Source organism: Pimephales promelas, chromosome 17, assembly GCF_988280905.1.
Source record: "Pimephales promelas chromosome 17, fPimPro1.hap1.1, whole genome shotgun sequence".
Classification (NCBI taxonomy): domain Eukaryota; kingdom Metazoa; phylum Chordata; class Actinopteri; order Cypriniformes; family Leuciscidae; genus Pimephales; species Pimephales promelas.
The window spans coordinates 21,840,853-21,860,687 of NC_142785.1; the positions used below are offsets into that span (position 1 = coordinate 21,840,853).

The 19,835-nt window shown below is 37.0% G+C and overlaps 3 protein-coding genes and 1 long non-coding RNA gene across 7 annotated transcripts in view; 2 read left to right on the forward strand and 2 right to left on the reverse strand.

The window, feature by feature from the left end:
- The first annotated feature begins 433 nt into the window (after positions 1-433).
- Positions 434-14,591, forward strand: ndel1a (nudE neurodevelopment protein 1-like 1a). 2 transcript variants are annotated; one of them, XM_039664821.2, is made up of 10 exons: positions 434-552; positions 3,262-3,358; positions 7,723-7,876; positions 7,980-8,128; positions 9,108-9,244; positions 9,444-9,617; positions 9,698-9,789; positions 9,925-10,073; positions 11,713-11,747; positions 13,617-14,591. In XM_039664821.2, exons 2-10 carry the CDS (start codon positions 3,273-3,275, stop codon positions 13,625-13,627), a joined length of 987 nt encoding a protein of 328 aa, XP_039520755.2. In that variant the 5' UTR covers positions 434-552; positions 3,262-3,272; the 3' UTR covers positions 13,628-14,591. The 2 variants fall into 2 exon arrangements, with proteins under 2 accessions (XP_039520755.2, XP_039520753.2); XM_039664819.2 differs by lacking the exon at positions 11,713-11,747.
- On the reverse strand, positions 14,304-16,266 carry LOC120474515 (uncharacterized). The gene is made up of 2 exons (XR_005621788.2): positions 16,088-16,266; positions 14,304-15,866 (listed from the first exon to the last, which is right to left on the reverse strand). It is a non-coding gene; the product is annotated as an uncharacterized LOC120474515 (long non-coding RNA).
- A 216-nt stretch (positions 16,267-16,482) lies between these two features.
- armc7 (armadillo repeat containing 7) lies at positions 16,483-17,783 on the forward strand. Its single transcript, XM_039664825.2, has 4 exons — positions 16,483-16,659; positions 16,820-16,943; positions 17,123-17,266; positions 17,345-17,783. The coding sequence occupies exons 2-4, from the start codon at positions 16,856-16,858 to the stop codon at positions 17,689-17,691; spliced, it is 579 nt and encodes a 192-aa protein (XP_039520759.2). The 5' UTR covers positions 16,483-16,659; positions 16,820-16,855; the 3' UTR covers positions 17,692-17,783.
- Positions 17,784-19,308: 1,525 nt separating this feature from the next.
- Positions 19,309-19,835, reverse strand: part of acsf2 (acyl-CoA synthetase family member 2) — a 29,970-nt gene continuing 29,443 nt past the window's right edge. For all 3 annotated transcript variants that reach the window (XM_089122153.1, XM_039664823.2, XM_039664822.2), the window contains one exon: positions 19,309-19,821. In XM_089122153.1, coding sequence (XP_088978279.1) covers positions 19,771-19,821 — 51 coding nt within the window. In that variant the 3' untranslated portion in view covers positions 19,309-19,770. The remainder of the gene's footprint in view (positions 19,822-19,835) is intronic.

Here is a 19,835-nt window from a genome sequence, read left to right on the forward strand (position 1 = left end):
TTGCTATATTACATAGGCTATGCAAAATGGGACGGCTAGTAAATTTGAAACACTTTGTCACACCAGATAGCCTATCATAAAGTGGGTCATACATTGCTAATCGCAATCATATAGTTATGTGCGTATTGTTGGGCTTTTAAGCTAATTGTAATTTCTATTTTCAAAAGAGAAGAGTGTCACATTTTATTCACACTATTTAAAGTGTCAGATAAACCAACTAAAAAGTCATATTTGCTGTTACCTTATTTATCTAACGTACTTTAAATAAATAACAAAATAATTAAAACGTCATATATATTTTTGTAACATTATTCCCACTAAAATTTCAGCTCTAACTAAATAAATAAATGTTACGTTATTTTCGTATTGTAAGAGGCGTCGCCAGGATCACTTTACGTGCACGTCAATGAAGAGAGAGGGAGAGAGGGAGAGAGAGAGAGAGAGAGAGAGAGAGAGAGAGAGAGAGAGAGAGAGAGAGGATGCTGAAACACTGAAGACTGTGTCGGGATCACAGTCATTCCTATCAGCGTCAAAGATCCTGGAAATGTGCAGGTGAGTTCATTGAATCACAATTGATGATTAGATAATTATTAAATCTCAATATTTACAAATGATGTAGTCAGATCTTTAAGTTAAGTTACACATGATCACACAAGTAGATAATCAAAAATAAGACAACACCCTAGTGCTCTTCATAAGCAGCATCTCATCCATTAAGGCTAGCAGAGAAGATAACATCTCACGTCACTCACTGTAGCCACATAAATGCGTTTCAACGTAATTTTAATGTCTATATCATATATGTTCGTGTAAATTCAAAGCGCACCATCACTGCTGTTGTTGTTAGCTTAACGTCAGCTGCAGCTAGCTCATGGCTACGTTAGCTAACGTCAATGTACCGGGGTTCGCTATAGTGAAAATTGAAGGGTTATCTTGGTGTCAGTGGTATTTAAAGAGAAACATGTCAGAAGTGATATTTCTGGTCTCCGATACATGAGTTGATATTAGATTTGATGAACTATAGATGGCATATTTATTGTTTAGTTGTTAGACCGACAGTTTAACAAACCGGACTGTCATCTGGACCGAGCGCATCCGCTCTTTAAGAGTTTAGAAAGACTGAAAATCAACATTTAGTTTTCAACAAGGCTATATTCTTTGAAGTTGTATTATTTGTTTTCCAACTTTCCCCCTTTATGTAGTTAGTGTGCATAATGATATATATTTTGCTGATGTTTCTGAAATGAATAGACTTATCTTAAATGTCTATTTTCTTTTTAATAATAATAATAATTATAAAAAAATAAAAATAATTAATTGTAATAATAAATAAAAATAATAATAAATGTAATAATTAGCGTTATTTAAACATCTCTCCTCCTTTCTCCATTTTGAGCACATTTAATTTCTCAGAGGATGATTCATTTATTCATGAGACTTTTGTCACTCTTTATTTGCTTTATTTTATTTGCGAATAATTTAAATTTGAATTAAATTTAGTGTGCATAAACATAAAATCACCATTAATTTCCCCTTCCCTCACGGATCTACTGTGTTTTAGGAGAACTTTAGGAGTGTTTAAGTGGTTCCATCAGGTGCATGTTGACAATTTTTATTTTACACTCAGACATTATTTATAACCAATCAGAACTCGTTTTCAGTGGGAAAAAAAATAGGAAAATTACATGAAAATTGTAAGTAAAACAGATTTTAAGTATTTTTAATAAATTGATATCAGCTTAAGTTTGACACGCAGTGAGAAATCAAGAATGCATAAGGAAATAGAAAGAAAAATGGAAAGGTGGTGAAGTGTGGGTGTGCTGGGAAGGCTTTAAACCAGTGTCTTGTGAAAGTAGAGCATTTGCAACATTGAGTTTAGTACATCTGACTAAATATTTGTTGTCTATAAAGGACTAAATTAACTGTTCTTCTGATTCTAAATCATAGTTCCTCATAAAGAGCCTTGCTATGTCAGGCTATGACCTATAACCAGAGGGCGTTTGTGCACGGGACACATGGAGCTTCTATGGGTTTGTTGGATCAGACTGCACACAGTTCTATTGATTATTTGGGACACCAGTAGCCCATGTAGAGGAGGTGACCTGAGGTGCATGCTGCTGCCAGTTTAACTTAAAAGATCTAGCTCAGTGGTTCTCAACTGGTGCGTCATGACCCAAAAATGGGTCACAGGTCTGTTCTGATGGGGTCATGGATACAAAGCAATGCTAAATGCAAGTCATGTGGCTAAATCAATACACTACTGTTCAAAGGTTTGGGGTCATTGAGATTTTATTCTGAAGGGATGCTTTAAATTGATCAAAAGGTGAGAGTAAATTTATATTGTTAGAAAAGATTTCTACTCTTAAATAAATGCTGTTCTTTTGAATTTTATATTCATCAAAGAATCCTGAAACTATCACTGTCCACAAAAACATTGAACAACACAACAGTTTTTTGATAATAATAGGATTTTTTTCTTGACAACCAAAATTAGCAAATTACAATGATTTCTGATGGATCATGTGGCACGGGAGACTGGAGCAATAGCTGCTAAAATCAAATAAATTACATTTTAGGAAATTAGAAAACAGCAATTTTAAGTTTAATATTTTCCAAAATTACTGTTTTCACTGTGATTTTTATTATATAAATGCAGTCTTGGTGAGTATAAGATACTTCTTTCTGAAACGTTGGCAAATCTTGCCAACCCCAAACTTTTAAACAGTAGTGTAGACTTTCAACTGTTAAAAGGAAGGATGAAACAATTTCCATATATTTGTGGTTGAAGTCACAGGCGTGCATCCGATAAAACTTCTGAAATTTCTGAAATCTGAAATTTCATACTTTCCAGAGATTCTGAAGTGTGCATACAATGAACACTTTACCAACTCATGCTGGAATACACAGTGAATATAGTATGCCCGCCGTATTACATTCATACTACACACATTCATTGTATATAGAACCGAACGTGTTCTTTTTAGCACTGGCACAGCAAGAACTTATTCAAAATAAGTAGCTATTCAAGAGAACATGCTATTTCGGACGCACCCTCAGTGTTACGGTACAAATCCATCTGTCATTTGGTAGACACTGCCAACTTTGGCGTGACATGTTTTTATCCTCAAAAACCATAACGTTGCATTAAAATGTTTGCATATTATTTGGCTAATGCAGTTTATGGTAATATCAATATTTGATTACATTTTTGTTTACTTTTGTGTGCTAAAGAATATGTGTGCTTTTTGTGTGATCTCACAGGTTTATCTGTCATGGATGCAAATATAATACCAAAATTTGCCTCCAAAGACGAGGAAATTGACTTCTGGAAGGCTCTTTCGCTGAAGTACAAGAAAAAGTAAGTGGCAGTACATTGAGCTCAAGCACAGCTCAGGTCTGTTTTGGAGTGTGACACCTGAGTTGTCCTACTATTCATATTTTCTTTTTGAAAAAAATAGAAAAAACAATTGCTTGCCCTTAAGCAATGCATGTGAATGCTGGGAATCAAACCAATGCAACCTGTTCCCTTACTTGCATTATGACGGCTGTATCAAGGAATTTGCTGAATGTTTGAAGACTTTCTCAGTCACATTAGTCTGTTTACCTTATGCAATCCGCCACAGTGGGAATTTCCTTCTATGGGTTTAGCTTTTGTGATTTGATAGACTCCCGCTGCTAATTTTACCATTGAAAAACTCTTAGCGGCATTGTAACAACAAGCTTGTTGCTTGGTAAATTGCATCCCAAAGCAGCATTTCTCAATTCCAACGTGGAGTGTTTCAGACTCCCTTTATGTAACGACACTCAGATCATTGGCAGGAAAAGGGGCAGTCGATGACATTTACACACACAAAAACTTGGTACACCAAGTTTGCGATTAACAGTCTTCTGTTTGGGTTACATCTGATTACATAAAAAACAACTGACGGGGGTTTAAAGCTCAAAGAAATCCCTCTATATAATCCGAATGAGAGATTCAATCTACATTCTACACATCTTTTTGGATTGTGTGACATCTGTCCGTCAAAAACTTCCACAAAAATTATGTGTGCATCTTGTCGAAAGAGAGGTGTGTTATTAATTTTCTATGCAGTGGGATTGTTTTTCGCTTGGTGGATGGGATGGAAAATCCCACAGATCTACTTGGACTGAAGGAACAAAGTCATGGAGATTTGTGGATTGGTCTTTTTTGATTTGGGCTGGTTAGCAATCACCCAGAACACACTAGCAACTACTTAACAACATGCTGAAAACACCCAGAACACCTAAATGTTAAATTGTTACCTTGTGGTCTGTGTGTGCCTTCGTAATACACGTCATATCCTTTTGATTTTCCCAGCAAATACATCCTTTACATAAAAATCAGCCTTCAGGCTTTCAGACAACCTAGGAAATTGTGGAAAGCCTTGGTTTTTTTTAAGTTACATTACACATTGGCAATAAAATATGCTATTAATACAATTCATACATATAGCAAATTTAATTGAATAAAACGCTATTCACACAAGTGTTATTTTCATTGAGATGCTATTTTTCTAAATATTTCTAATAATTTTCTATTTCTAAGTTTTAGTAATTTAATGTTTGATTTATTTGTAACTTTTTATTAGTTTGTGTCTAGGTTTATTCATTTTTATTTCAGGGTTTTTTTTTCTAGCTGTTGAATGACTAAAAACATTGACAGCCAATCAGAATCCACTTGGCTTTAAAAAGCTTGCGCATTTGATGTGGCAACATAACTGCGAAGCGCACTTATTATAAACAGAATAGAAATGTATTATGTCCTGGTGTGGATGCTAATATAGTTTCCTTTATAATTATTTTTACAGTTATTGTTTTTGGTGTGAATGGGCCTTAATACAATGTTAACTGATGACATACAAATAGGAATTAGCTTTGCTATCAAAAAGGGGTCATTTGATTTGCCTTAGAGCTGTTTTAGCAAAGGACATCATAGTGTCTGCAGGGTGGCTCTTGTTCGTTATGATTTAAGACGCACATTTGAAGCACGGGCTCCTCTGGGTCTCACTGACTTGCAAAACTACCCAGTTCTGACCTGCTAGTAAAACACCCTAATCAGCACTTCAGAGACTGCACAGAAATGAGTCACAGATGTTGTATGTTTCTGATTTTCTGTGATGTTCTTTTCTCACTGTTCTTGTGGTCTCCTTTTCCCTGGATGAACAGGTTGTCCTACCCTGTCTCCTAGCTCACGTGGCTGTAGCACGACTGGGTAGGGAAATATAGCTCCGATGCCATTTTTAGATCCTTCCCATAATGCTGGCTGGTGATTACATAAAGAGGCCCAGGGCAGAGCTCTCCTCTGGTCACTGGTACACTGTAAACAAAACTGTTTATTTACAGCAGATCTGTCTCATTCACACTGTGCTAGTAACAGAGTCTGCTAAGATGTCTTTTATGCTCACTAAGGCTGTATTTAAGTACAGTAAAATTGTGAAATATTTGTAATTTGTAGTTCAAAATACTGTTTTCTACTTCAATACATATTTCAAATATAAATTATTGCTGTGATTGCAAAGCTGTATTTTCAGCAGCCACTAATCCAGTCTTCAATGTCACATGATCCTTTTTGCGGAAATTGTTGCTGATCTGATACTCAAGAAATATTTCTTAATATAATATATAAACTACAGAGCCCATAAAGGGACATGTGAATGGAAAAATATATTTCAATGCTTAGAAACTTTAATTTTTCACGAAACCTCGCACAACTTTCTCTTTCCTTCAAGAAACTTTGGCTCCTTCCTTGCAAAACGTTTGCGTTCTCTCGAGAAACTTTTCCTTCCCTCACAAAACCTTACCGTTCCTCGCAAAATCTTTGTGTTCGATCTCATATTTTTTTCCCTCATGTCCCTTTAGGGGCTCTGTAGACATTTGTATTGTCATTTTAAATGGTGTACTGTCACTTTTAATCAATTTCATGCATCCTTGCTTCATAAAGGCCCATCCACACAAAGAACAATAACTACTATAAAGGTAACTATAACGATAACTATTGTATTGTCCACATCAACGCACATTGTTGTTCTTATTCTGTGGATGTGGATTATTCTGAGGATGTGCTGCAGTTTTGTCATCTGTCGCTTTAAACGCTCAAGCTCTTTAAAGCATGATGGATTCTGATTGGCCGTCAATGTTTTAATTTTTTATCAACTGGAAAAAAAGAATTCTGTCTATCATTATCACACTATCATTTCTCTGTACCGTTGTGGTTGTGGACTCTTCTTTCATATTTAGAATGTTATTTTAGAACTATATCTTTACTGTTATAGTTACATCCAGTGGTGTGAATGGGCCTTAAAAGTTTTTATATCTTTAAAAAAAAAAATCTTATTTACCCCAAACTTTTAATGCTACTGTAAATTAAAATGTAAAGGCCAATTTATACTTCTGTGTAGGGTGCGCGTAGTAGGTACGGCGTAGCATACGCACAGACGCATCCCATACCGCGTACCCTTCGCCGTCGCCTGACGCGCACCTCCTCAAAAATGTAACTACACGTCGCGACGACGCAGACCGCAAGATCGGTGATTGGTCGGCTTGGTAGCGTCGCATTTCCTCCTACGCACTTCCGCACGTACCTTCTCACGCATTTCCACCACTGTCTATGATTTCCACACGTACCATCTCCGACGTCTTCTCTCATTTCTGCCTTTCAGTTTTAGTAATTTCACTAAAGTGAACTGTTTTTCCACCTCAATATTGATTATTAATAAGCTCCAACTCCAACATGATCCACTCTCTATTGCTTGTAGTAACCTAGCCGCGAGGAATCTAAACACAGTGGAACATTAAACCCCTCCGCCGCCAACTAGCGTTTCGGAGCAGTACTGCAGAGCAACCAAGACCTTAACGCAGAAGTATAAATGCTCACAACGGAGTCGCCTACGTGTGTAGCCAACGCCGTACACTACAGCGTACCCTCGACGCAGAAGTATAAATTGGCCTTAAAGGGTTAGTTCACCCAAAAATGAAAATTAAGTCATTAATTACTCACCCCCATGCTGTACCAACCCCGTAAGACCTTCGTTCATCTTCGGAACACAAATGAAGATATTTTTGATTAAATTTGAGAGCTGTATAACTACCACATTGGCTGCCTAAGGGACTGGCTCTTGACGGCCCAGAAAGTCAATGAAGAAAATGTTTAAATATTCCATGTGACAACAGTGGCTCAACTATAAGTTTATCAAGCGACGAGAATACTTTTTGTGCGAAAAACAAACAAAAATAACGACTTTATTCGACTATTCCTTTTCTTCCTTGTTGGCCTGAAACGAGACTTCCTTAGATTTCCACGACGCATGCGCGAGAACTGAACTGAGGTAGTTCATAGGTAGTTGAAGGAGATCGCAATTCTCGCGCATGCGTCGTGGAAATCTAAGGAAGTCTCGTTTCAGGCCAACAAGGAAGAAAAGGAATAGTCGAATAAATTTGTGTTCCGAAGACGAACGAAGGTCTTACGGGGTTGGTACAGCATGGGGGTGAGTAATTAATGACTTAATTTTCATTTTTGGGTGAACTAACCCTTTAAGTCACCTCAGCACTTCCCAAAGTGAGGTGTGTGGTTTGACAGAGCAAGTGAGCACTTGGTGTTCAGTACAAGCTATAGTTCAAGGCAAGCACTGTTTAAGAATTACAAAGAAATAAAGTTATTTCTAAAGGTTGCTAAACAGTGTCATTCCTGATGTGTGTGTTTAGTTATAAGGAGGCACATGAGGAGTTGCTGGAGTTCCAAGATGGGAGCAGAGAGCTAGAGACAGAGCTGGAGACACAACTGGGCCAAGCGGAGCATCGCATCAGAGACCTGCAGGCGGAAAATGAGAGACTGCAGCACGAGCTCGACTCGCTGAAGGTGAGGAGAGCGTGTGAGCTAAACTCAGGCCGAGGATGTGTAAAGAACATTTAAGCAAGGGCAGGCCTAAAGAGTGTGTGTCTTTGCTTTCTCTTTCCTGTAGGATAAGCTGGAGTATCAATATTCTCAAAGCTATAAACAGATCTCTGTACTGGAGGACGACCTCAGCCAGACTCGAGGCATCAAGGAGCAGCTGCATAAATACGTCAGAGAGCTAGAGCAGGCCAATGACGACCTGGAGAGAGCTAAGAGGTCAGAAGGCGTCATCTTACCCTTCATCACACATTTCACTAGACCCAGAATGTAAACTGTATCACATCCAAAATACTTAAAGATAACATAAAGTGGCATTAATGTTGCATTTAAATCCCATAATGTGATCTTTTAATACCTTAAAAAATATATTAGTTAAACTACCGGTCAAAAGATCGATTTTAGGTTAGTGTCTCTTATGCTCAATAATAAATATGTATCAATAATACAGTAAAAACAGGAATATTGTGAAATATTATTACTATTCGAAACAACTGTCTATTTAAATATATTAAAAAATGTTTTCCGGTGATGGCAAAGCTGAATTTTCAGCATCATTACTCCAATCTTCAGCATCACATGATTCTTTAGAAATCCTTCTAAGATACTGATTTGGTGCTCAATAAACATTCCTTATTATTATCATTATAATAACATTATTATTTCTTAATATGTTGAAAACAGTTGTGCCATTTGTGCCAATATTTTTGAGAAAAATGGGATACACTATTTTTAGGATTCTGTGATGAATAGAAAGTTAAGAACAGCATTTATTTGAAATCAAAATATTTTGGACCATTATAAATGACAATTTTGATCAATTTAAAGCATTCTTGCTGAATAAACGTATTCATTTGTTCTTTTTTTAATATTACTGACGCAAACTTTTGAATGGTAGTGTTTGAGTGCATGTTGGGTGTACAGTATTTGTTTGTTTGTTAATCTTTTGATAATTTGGTTAATATGATTGATGTTATTGGTTAGTAACATTTTCCCCCAATCACACAGCCTTTTGTTACATCAGAAGCAAAAAAAATATATATATTTTTTGTAGAATAATTTACACTTGTGAATTGTCCACAATTAGACATTTTTTAAGGAAATAAATGGTGTCTAACTCGTCTTTTAAGAGTTCTGCCCTCGTATGCTTTTCCACTTTTCTACAGTAATGTATAGTTTTATTCTGCTTTTACCACAGAGCCACGATTACATCTCTGGAGGACTTTGAGCAGAGGCTGAACCAGGCCATCGAGAGGAACGCCTTTCTTGAGAGTGAACTGGATGAGAAAGAGTCTCTCCTGGTGTCTGTGCAGAGACTAAAAGATGAAGCCAGAGGTATTTACCGACTTTTTCTATCTAGTTCCTCATTCTAAGCTACTCTGTACACAATCTGTTCTGTCAGTAAAAGGATTTTCCTGCATGCTTGTGGAATGAAGTCATGTTACATGCTCATGAGAGTTATTTTTCAAAGTAAAAGTTATGGATCGACATCTTGCACATCGTCTTAACCCACGGGTATGTGACCGTTTTGTAGATTTGCGGCAAGAGCTTGCGGTGAGAGAAAGCAGGCCGGAGGTGACGAGAATGTCGGCTCCCAGCTCACCGACTCCAGACAATGACAAAACAGACTCAGCGGTCCAGGCCTCCCTCTCTCTGCCGGCCACACCTCTCAGCAAGAACCTGGACAATGCTTTCACTAGCCAGACGGGTAGACGGATAGATTTCTCTCTGAGGTGTATGCAGTGCCACACGCGTTTACACAACTCACTTGGTTCTGGTCTTTTACAGGTCTGGCCAACAGCTCAACTAATGCAGCCCTCACTCCATCTGCTAGAATATCAGCGCTCAATATTGTTGGCGATCTACTGCGCAAAGTCGGGGTGAGTAAAAGCTGGAGACTGAACTTTGGACATGAATGAAAGCTATTTAGACATATAATTGTTCAGTTTTGTTTTTGATTTCCATTTGCATAGACTAATTTGGTGTCTAATCCAAGAGTTTGTTCTGTTTCTTAGGCTTTAGAGTCTAAGCTCACAGCCTGTCGAAATTTTGCCAAGGACCAGGCAGCCAGGAAGAACTACGTCACAAATGTCAACGGCAATGTGATTAATGGCGACCTTTCAAATTACTCACACTCGCTCCACACATCCTACTTCGACAAAGCGTGAGTTGGCCATTTTGTTCTGACACATTTCAGAAAAAAAAATGAATCAATAAACCATTAGATGTTAATGAGCAGTTACCTTATTCGATCTACATTACACATAATTACATTGTGAATTTCAATCGGAAGCAATTGTGCAAAGATGAAAAAGTTGCTCCAATACTCAGCTGCTAATTTTCTTGTGTGAGGACTGAGGACTAAAATGAAGGGCAGATTTAGGAAAAGTGTAAGTCTAAAGGCCCTTGCACACTGAGTCCGAAATTTCCACACGTTAAAAAATAAATACGACCTCACATTATGCCAATCACGCTTGCACACTGCCTTCAAAACTTTCACCCGTCATAAAAAAAAAACATGTTAGATTTTCTGCGTTTTTTGCACCCGTAGCAAACAGTTTGAATGGTGTTTTGACAATTCAGAGCCACCGAATCATGAAAAAAACGCATATGAAAATTTCAGACTCAGTGTGCAAGGGCCTTAAAGGGGTCATATAATGGTTCATGGACTTTTACAAGTTGATTGTACTGAAATGTGTGTTGGCAGTGCCTGTACACAACCATCATATAATGATAAAAATCCATCCAGTGTTTTTACATTAATCTCCTTATAATTTTTCCCTGCCTCAAATCGAGCCTTTCGATTTTGTGACGTCACTAATTCGGACGCCTCTCCCACGATTGTTGATTGACAGCAGCGTTTCAACACAGACCCGCCCTGAGCGAGCTGTCATCATAGTCCGTCATTGTTGATACACTGTAGCAGAATGGCGTCTAAGCGATTGTGGTGTTCTGTTCTTGGGTGCAATAACAAACACAGAAATCATTCTGATGTTCCTAAATCTGAACCGCTGAAGAGACAGTGGCTGAGTTTTATTTTCGAAGGGAATATTCCCCGCGAGCAACGTCAACGCTTTCATGTTTGAGCGAATCATTTGTCACCAGACTGTTTTATAAACGAGCGTCAGTATAAAGCTGGTTTTGGTAAGAAGCTGCTCCTGAAAACAAGAATTGGTACCAACTATTTGTGTCCCTGCTGCACCTCCAGAAGAAGTGTGTAACGTTTAATTGACCTTTATATTAATCTTTTGAAATCGCGAAAAATAGTTGTTAATGACCATTAACTGTAACATCAATCTGTCAATGAATTAAACTACATACATCAGTAAACACATAATGTTCGTATCTCACTACTCTACCCTGCCAGTATATACAAACATAGATCAAAGTGACATTGCGTTAAGTGACTTCGGTTCAAACTGATACGGTTGCACAGATGTGTCCTCAGAGACTCCCGCTGCCATTCTTTCTCCAAAATTTACTCTCAACTGTTGTCAAGGCAACACTCCACGTATGTTATGTCAAAACGCCCTATAGGACAGAGGGGCGGAGTGAGCAAAGTTCAATATCAGTTAAAGGCATATGCACTGAAACGGCATGCTGAAAACAGAGCTGTTTTTGACCAGGTAAAATTAACGTTTTCTTACAATACTAATGAGAATTTTTAATAAAAGTATATCACAAAGTTTTCATTTAGACCCCAAATATTCATATTAACTTGTACAAAAATGGCATTATATGACCCATTTAAGTGATACAGAAATAAATTCTCTCAGACCTGTGTGTGTTTCTCTCCTCAGCAGAAGAGAGAGGGTCATTTTCCCTGCGTTGCTCTTGGGTAAATGATCCAACTAGCAGTTTAATGTGGGGATTCATGCATGCTAGTTAACAACCCCCTGCATATGACTTGGAGTACAATAATCCACTAGGTTAAGATCATATCATCTCCACTAACATCTTGGTGGTGGCTCTAATTGTTTGTTAAGGTGCACTCCATAAGTTTGCTCAAATGTGGTTTATTTAACTGAATGTAAGAGGACTGGGCCAGTGTTTTGACTCTTACCTGAACATTCAAAACAAGAAAGGCCCTTTTAAAAATCCTGACATTTATGGAGTTCACCCTGAGTGCTAAACGAATTTCTCTCCTCATCTGTCTGTCGGTATGAACTGAATTGCAGGATTAGTTTGTTCTAGTCATTAGTTAGATCATGTTCATTCTTCTTGTTAAAGTCAACATGAAATAACATTCACAATTCACTTTACTTCCATCGTGTGAGACATTTATGAGTGAAACTAGATAGGACTGTCACTGTACTTCATTTTATCCATAGGGTAAGAGAAAAGTCGGCATTATTTCCACTGCGCAACATGTTTGGCATCAGTAAGATTGTGGTTGCATTTATTGATCAAAAACAGTAATATTGTCAAATCTTTTTTTTAAGAGTTAACTGTTTTCTATTTTAATAAATTGTAAAATGTGATTTATTTCTGACATGGCAAGCTGAATTTTCATACTCGTTTTCAATCACATCACGATTGTTTAAGTAATATTTTTTGTGGAAACCGTAATGCAGTTTTTAAGGGGGAATCTTTCATGATTAGAGTGTTAAAAAAAACAACATTTATTTGAAATGGTAAAGACTTAATGTCGTTACAAAATATTTCTGTCCCTCTTGCTCAATTAAATGCATCCTTGCTGAATAAAAGTTAAAAGTATAATTTTCTATTAAAAAGAAAGAAAATAAATGACTTGAAACTTTTAAATGGTAGTGTATCATCACAAACCAGTAAATCTACAGTAGCTAACGCTAAGCATGGCTGGACAGATTGAAAATGTAGTTTTTTCAGAGGCCAATTTAATAAAAGTTTATGAAGTCAAACATTTTTCAACATGAATCCAATGAATTGTGCATAGTAAGAACAGGAACTCGCATTACAAAAATAAAGCGTATCAATTTTAATTCCATGTTGACTTTAAGCATGTTTAATGAATAAGAAGGTCATTTTCTTTGTCATTGAATGCATTTGACAAATACGAATAATCTCAAGAATCTGTGAGTGTCTTTTGGATCAGGAGGGTCTAGATGATCCACACCTTTACCGCAGTGTTACGCAGCTCACTGCAATGCTGAATCAGTGTCCTGGGAAACGGTACAGAGAGGACGTCCAGGGCTTGTGTTTCTGCTGCGTAAGACTAATCAGATCTTTAGATGAGTTCTCTACAAAAACCCAGAGTGTGTTTATATCAGGACAGCAGAGGGCCTTTGCAGTCTCCAGTCTACTTCAGTGATTTGATTTTATAACAGTGCAGTACTGTTACATTCATGTTGTTTCAAAGTAACAAGAACAGACACAGGGATGTGTGGCTGATGACGGTCATCAAATTACCTTTGTACTGATGGACAGGAGAGTGTTTGTGTCTGGTGTGTCTCTTGGGGCCGTATTGAGTGGTTTGCCTCTGCCTGAGAAAATCTACAGTTTCGGAGTTTGTTCTGCTGGCTTATCTACACCAGTTCACTGGCGTATGAGCTTTTCTGCGCATATTAACCGGTTTTGGGAAACCTTCCGTGTTATTAATGTCAAATCCTGTCTAGTTTATCCAGTTGGTGTGGAGTGGACTTGATAGAAATACTAGCAATTCTAACAGTAGTATGGTCTAATGTCTTGCATTGTATCTAACCTCAGTCTTATGTTTCTGTGAGCGCAGCAGGACAGTGAACAGTTTGGACCCCGGGACCGTGACGAACATCAATGCCCCGCTATGCTCCAACTCTCCATCCGGCCTGGTGCTCACAGTGTAACACTTAACAAACTCACTCTACTGAAAGAAGCATTATACAGCAATATAACTGTTCCTTTTAATACACTACTGAATCTCTGTCGAGATTACAGTGGGTTATAACAAGGTTAGTAATAACACCCAACTGTAGCAGCACATCATATTAGTCTTTGTTGCAATATCTGACATTTTACTGCTGAAATACCTGTTAATATTTCCTAAAGATGTATATACCCATCTAATATATTTATGGTTACTGTTAATTTAGATATAAACATATACTGTATGTACATGGTTAATTTAGTTTTCTGTATTCTTTGCAAATGTGATGTCTTTTACCACAGTATAAACATTTATTTATTACTGTAGTGTTGGAAGGCAACGTATTTGAGATCTGAAAAAAAAAGGGAATTTACACTATTAATATATATGTTGTGCAACACATGCAGTGTTTGTGTATAAGAAGGTAGAGCTGATATATAAATTATATACTGTATATTGAAGGAAAAGGGAAGTTGAAGTGTGGCGATCTGACTATCTAGACTTACAGTACATGTGCACTTATATCCCCAATTGTTCAATTTTGGCTCACAAGGTCATTTTTTTCCAGGTAGGGTTTACATTAAGTGCTAATGTGTGCCTCAGATGAGTGAACTTCCCATATTTTTGTCCCTGAAACGTGGCCTGCATATTGACAATTGACTGCTTTAGTAGTACTGTTTTACACTTTAGTCTCAGGTTGGTTTCCCAGCCTCTTAGTATTTGTTGGAATATCCATACATCATTTTTTTTTTCCTTGTTGTGAAGGACTTATCATATTCATTTTGGTTTGAATAGTGCAATGTGTTAAAAAGCACTTTTTGTTACTTTTGTGTGCTCAAATAAATGGTAGTGTTCTCATGAGTCTGTGTTATTGTAACAAACATTAAAATAAGAAGAACCTCAAAATAAATATTTTATGCCAACCTGATACTTTTATATAATATAATTTATATTGTATTAATTAATATTTTTAATTGGCTAGTATTTTAATACTTTATATTGATTTTATTGGCTTCTTGATTTTTAATTATTTTTTTTTTATTTCAGTTTTAGTCATTTTAGTATTTCAACTTATTTTATCTCAAGTTAGTTGCCAAGACAATGTTACAAATCTTTGTTTAAATGTAAGATTTAAAGATAGTAGAGTAGCCCATTTATTGCATAAACACTTTGTTATTCTGGTTGAAACTTTCTTCACACCCTGATAGCAATCAATAATAGAAGTGATCTAAATATTTTTTAAAAATTACATATATACTCCGTGGAAGTCTCGGGACCAAAAAAATGTTGGTCTGAACATTACATTCATTTGTAATGTTATGTGCTTTGAGGCATGAGGTAATTTAACACTGTCTCTCCTGACACTTTGCAGAATCTGCATTCATTCGCTTTGGAGAGCGGAATCTAATGCAAAGCTAGCTTGCTATTGCTAAGCTCTCTGAAATTGCCTACCCTACCTTTAAATAAAATAAATGCCATCCAACATATTTTATTTTAGCTGAATTGTATTTCAATTAATGAAAATTATTATAATCACAGTACAACAACAACTGATCTATCAAGATTTAGTTGAGTAGGATTTTTTTAACTGGTGAAATCAATATTAAATGTTAAATAAGTATTCATAAAAATGTTATGTTTGTACAGTCCAAGCATCTTTTGTGGCAGAAATGAGGAACATAGTTTGGACCATTCTTTCCTGATTTTCACCATTTCCTTGTATTTTGTGTGTTGTAAAATCCTCTTGCAAATGATCCAATTGTTGCAGTTAAAAATGATCAAGGCAACCAATTCAAATTATTATTGTCAACAAAACAGGTATAGGCTTTGTGTTGTGTTTGGCTAAATTGTACTTGCTTTATCACCCATGGACTTCCATGCAACTTCTGTCCCATGTCTCCCATTTTATCAACAAGCAAAATCAAAAATTGTCCCACTTGTTCCTGGTCCGTGCTGGTTTCCTGCAGGTCTCCTCCGTTCAGGGAGCAGTCATCATCTCAGCTGCCCCTTGCATTCTTCTTCTCTGTAACTTCATCGAATTGTCTCTGCCTTCTTTCGAGCACCTCCTGTAGCTTGACCTCATTTCGGGATCGTTCCTGTTCCCTGAGATCTGCCAGGTCCTCCATGAACAAATGCCTTCGTGCACAATCATCATAGGGGTTATCAGACATGACAGCAGTTATTTTTTATCTCGGTTATAACGCATCAACACGTGCTGCTTTGTTTAGACTCATTTTAACACTGCCGTACTGTACAATACAATGGTCTACTACACATAATCTGTATTACTTTATATTCGTAACACTGTTACAATACACATGCACGGTGTCAATGTCAAGGGGGGTGTGTTATCTCACCTGTTCATAAATGCTGTGGCCAAACCTACGAGCAGTGTCCCAAAAAGAATCGGTTTTGTAAGGCGCTTCCCAGTGGATAGTTTGGTCTGTTTCATGCTGGAAATTGATAGTCTTCGTGAAAGCAGACAAAGCAGCTAAAGTCTCAGTGAACTCTTACATTCACACGGATGAATATAAACTGCACATATTAACCCCAAGCATTACTTCCGGCTCTTGCGTTATAAAATAGGTCGCTTCATTTGTTTGAGATATTCTCTTGCGAAATAGAGGGAATGTTCTAAATAATCTACCCAATATAATTTTATGTTATGATATTTTACTGGTAAGCAGTTTTATGACAAATGAACTTTAGATCAAAGGAACTAAGTTACACATAGACGGTTAATGCGGGGAAGTATTTACTGACGGACCAGTCGTGTTGAGCACAGCAGCTTCAGTGATGGGAAACTCATTTATCACAGATTCTCTGGATTAAATTAATTTGTATGTATAAAGATAGACCGTTTATTTGGACGTGAAATTTGAATTATAGGATACAATTATAGAACTTTCCTCAGCATTATTCTGCAAGAGTAAGTCACGTCTGCATCCGTCTCATATTTTTCTATCTATCTATCTATCTGTCTGTCTGTCTGTCTGTCTGTCTGTCTGTCTGTCTGTCTGTCTGTCTGTCTGTCTACAGGTGCACATGGTAATAATAAAACTGATCCCTATCTGTCTGTCTTTCTGCAGGTGTTAAACCCATGTTTCCCACAGTCCATATCTCTAATGGAAAGAAAGAATCGATTTTCTGTGTCTGACAGGTTTGAGTTCCTGCAGGGGCTGGTCACGGAGTTTCAGGACACTGACAATGAGGGTATGTCAATGCTTGCAGATGCAGTGACTACATATACATGACCTTGATTCAGTTTGTGCAATCTGTAAGCTTTCACTGAGAAACTATAATCAGTACATGTAGTAATTGTTTACAGTTGTCTTTCTAATAAAAGAATTAGGTTTTCTGAAAACTGCATCATTTGTCTTTTCACTTGGCAGAGTCTAAAGAGCAAGTGCTGGCAAACCTGGCCAACTTTGCCTATGATCCATCCAACATGGAATCTCTGCGAATGCTCCAGGTCACTGACCTCTTCCTGGACATGCTGACAGAAGAGAATGACAACTTTGTGGAGTTTGGAATTGGTTGGTATAGCTTTAACGTTGTATCTATTGGCTGTTACAATCTGTTCTCATGAATCAACAATGTTTGAAATCATACAGGTGGTTTATGCAACCTCAGCATGGAGCGCGAGTCCCGCGATCAGATCCTGCAAAGTGGTGGAGTCCCATTAGTGATATCATGCCTGTCGAGTAATAGAGATGAGACCGTTCTCTCTGCCATCACTACTTTAATGAATCTCACCACAGCTGTCTCGCGCGCTGAGACCACAGACAGCGCAGTGGTGCAGTGCATGCTGCGCTTCTCCCTCACAGAGAACCCCCGTCTCGGGAACCTGGCTTCTGTCTTCCTGCAGGACTACTGCACACAGGAACAAGTGGACAGAGCCCGAGAGGGAATGCAGGGACAAAACCAATCAGTGGTGGGGATTCCACTTCCAAAGGACTGACTTTTGATTTTGCATGTAATTGTTCCTGGACAATTGCAAATGTTTGTCATTTAAGATTATTTTGAAACATTAAACCTTATTTTCTCAAATCATGCCTGGGTTGATATTTATATATTTTTTTCTACTTAAAATTATAGTTAGTAATGTAATGCATTGCATTACACATTTACGGTTATATAATCTCCTTACTTTTAGATTACTTTTGACCTAACTTGTGAATCAAATTGATACTTCAACAGGACAATGTTGGTGTATGTTGGCTTCTTTCTTTCAAATTTAAGTCGATTTAAAATGTAAACTTTTTAATAGTAATGTTCACTTTAAACCAAACAGATCATTTTTATCTGCTGTACCGTGGCTGACGTTTAAATAATATAAACTTTTACCTAGTAGTAGTACCTAGATTGTACATTAGGATACTCTAATAGCTCTAAGTTGACCACCTTTCAGTTTAGTTGATTAGCTGTCAGATGTGACAGAACTTGATAGATACATGTTAGAATGATGTGACATGGTGTAAGTGACTCCGTCTCAGGACCATCCTGTGCCTGGAGTGTCCCAACAGTCCTCAATCAGCATATTGATGAATCCCTTCCATTAGCATACTGATGCTAAAGGCCATTGTGCCATGTTTAATTCACATGTATCATTTTTAAGGGATTTCTGAAGTACTAGGGCAGTAAAGAGTTCAACCCATATTCGCTCAACTCTACAAATAGACATTTTCGAGAATGGATGGATACTTCACAATGTGGGTGATATGGTACAACTGGTAAAGTGTGTAAAACTGGAAAACAAAATTCAAAGGAACAACGTTTTTCAGAAATTGAACATTTTAAATGTCTTTACTATCACTTTTGATCAATTTAATGCTTCCTTGCTGAATAAAAGTATTCATTCCTTTTAAAAAAAAACTGACCTCAGCTGTTGTGTATACAGAAATTGGATTCAAAATCAAAAACATAGGAAAAGCAGCAATGCTTGAAATGCTGTTCTACTAAAGGACACATGGGGGAGACGCTTAACATATTTTCAGCTCCTTTTTAAGATTTTCACTCATGCTAGAATCCAAATGAGGTGTTCCTTTTAGTGGAAGAAATGATTCCATAAATCTTTGTTAATTTTATGAAATATATTACACAGTCAAGTGAATGCACCCGATAATGACCATGAGAAGCATGCAGTGAATGACGGATTCAGTCAGGAAATCTGAAAAGAATGTCTGGGGTTTTGTCCAGGTCTTTAGTTTTTAAGTCTCACCCTAAATGATCCTCACGAAACTATGCGTTTGTCCAAACCAGAGTAGCCATTACTTTCCAGCAGACCCATTAGAATGCTATGAGAGGACATCTTTCCAATCCATACGGTCTCAACACTAGCATCAAAACGTTCACATCACGAGCCAAGCAGGAAAGCACCAAGGCCTAAATGAACACCGAGAGGGCACACCTGTGATTACAATGAGGGAAACTACTTTACTGCCAACAAAAAGACTGCGTTTTTGCCTACCCTATTTTTGGATATTTCAGTAATATAAAATTTAAAACATATGAACTTCAGATTGAACAGTGAGCAGATGTGCACGGAAACCAACGAACGACGGAAATAAACGAACACTTTGTCTTCTTGTCACTTCTTTTATTAATAGTGTAATTTAGGTATACATTTATAAAATCTACATCTACCTAAAACTGGCCTAGTGTAACATCATTTTGATACTGATATATTTGGATCCAACGATTAAGTATTATTTGGTTCTAAAAACAATTCATACCAAAATAAAGAAAATTAAGGAAAGGCACATGATCCTTAACATGTATAAATGCCACATATATTTTTAGAAATAGGGTAACGTAATCGAGTAGCATCATGTATGTATAAAACATATACAATATGTGTATATGTTTATAAAATGTTTAATAACATGTTTGATTAATAACATGTTATTAAACAAATTTAATAACATGTTTAATTATAAATATGGCTTTTAAAACAATGAAATCATAATATTTTTGAGTAACAATACCCTTATGCCCTGCTTGTAACTGTTTTAAAAAAATACCACAGGTGCTTTTGCAATCAGAGTCCAAGCTGTTTTTCTGTCTGCTCACGCAGTTTTTGCTTCTGGATCTGACAGAGATGAA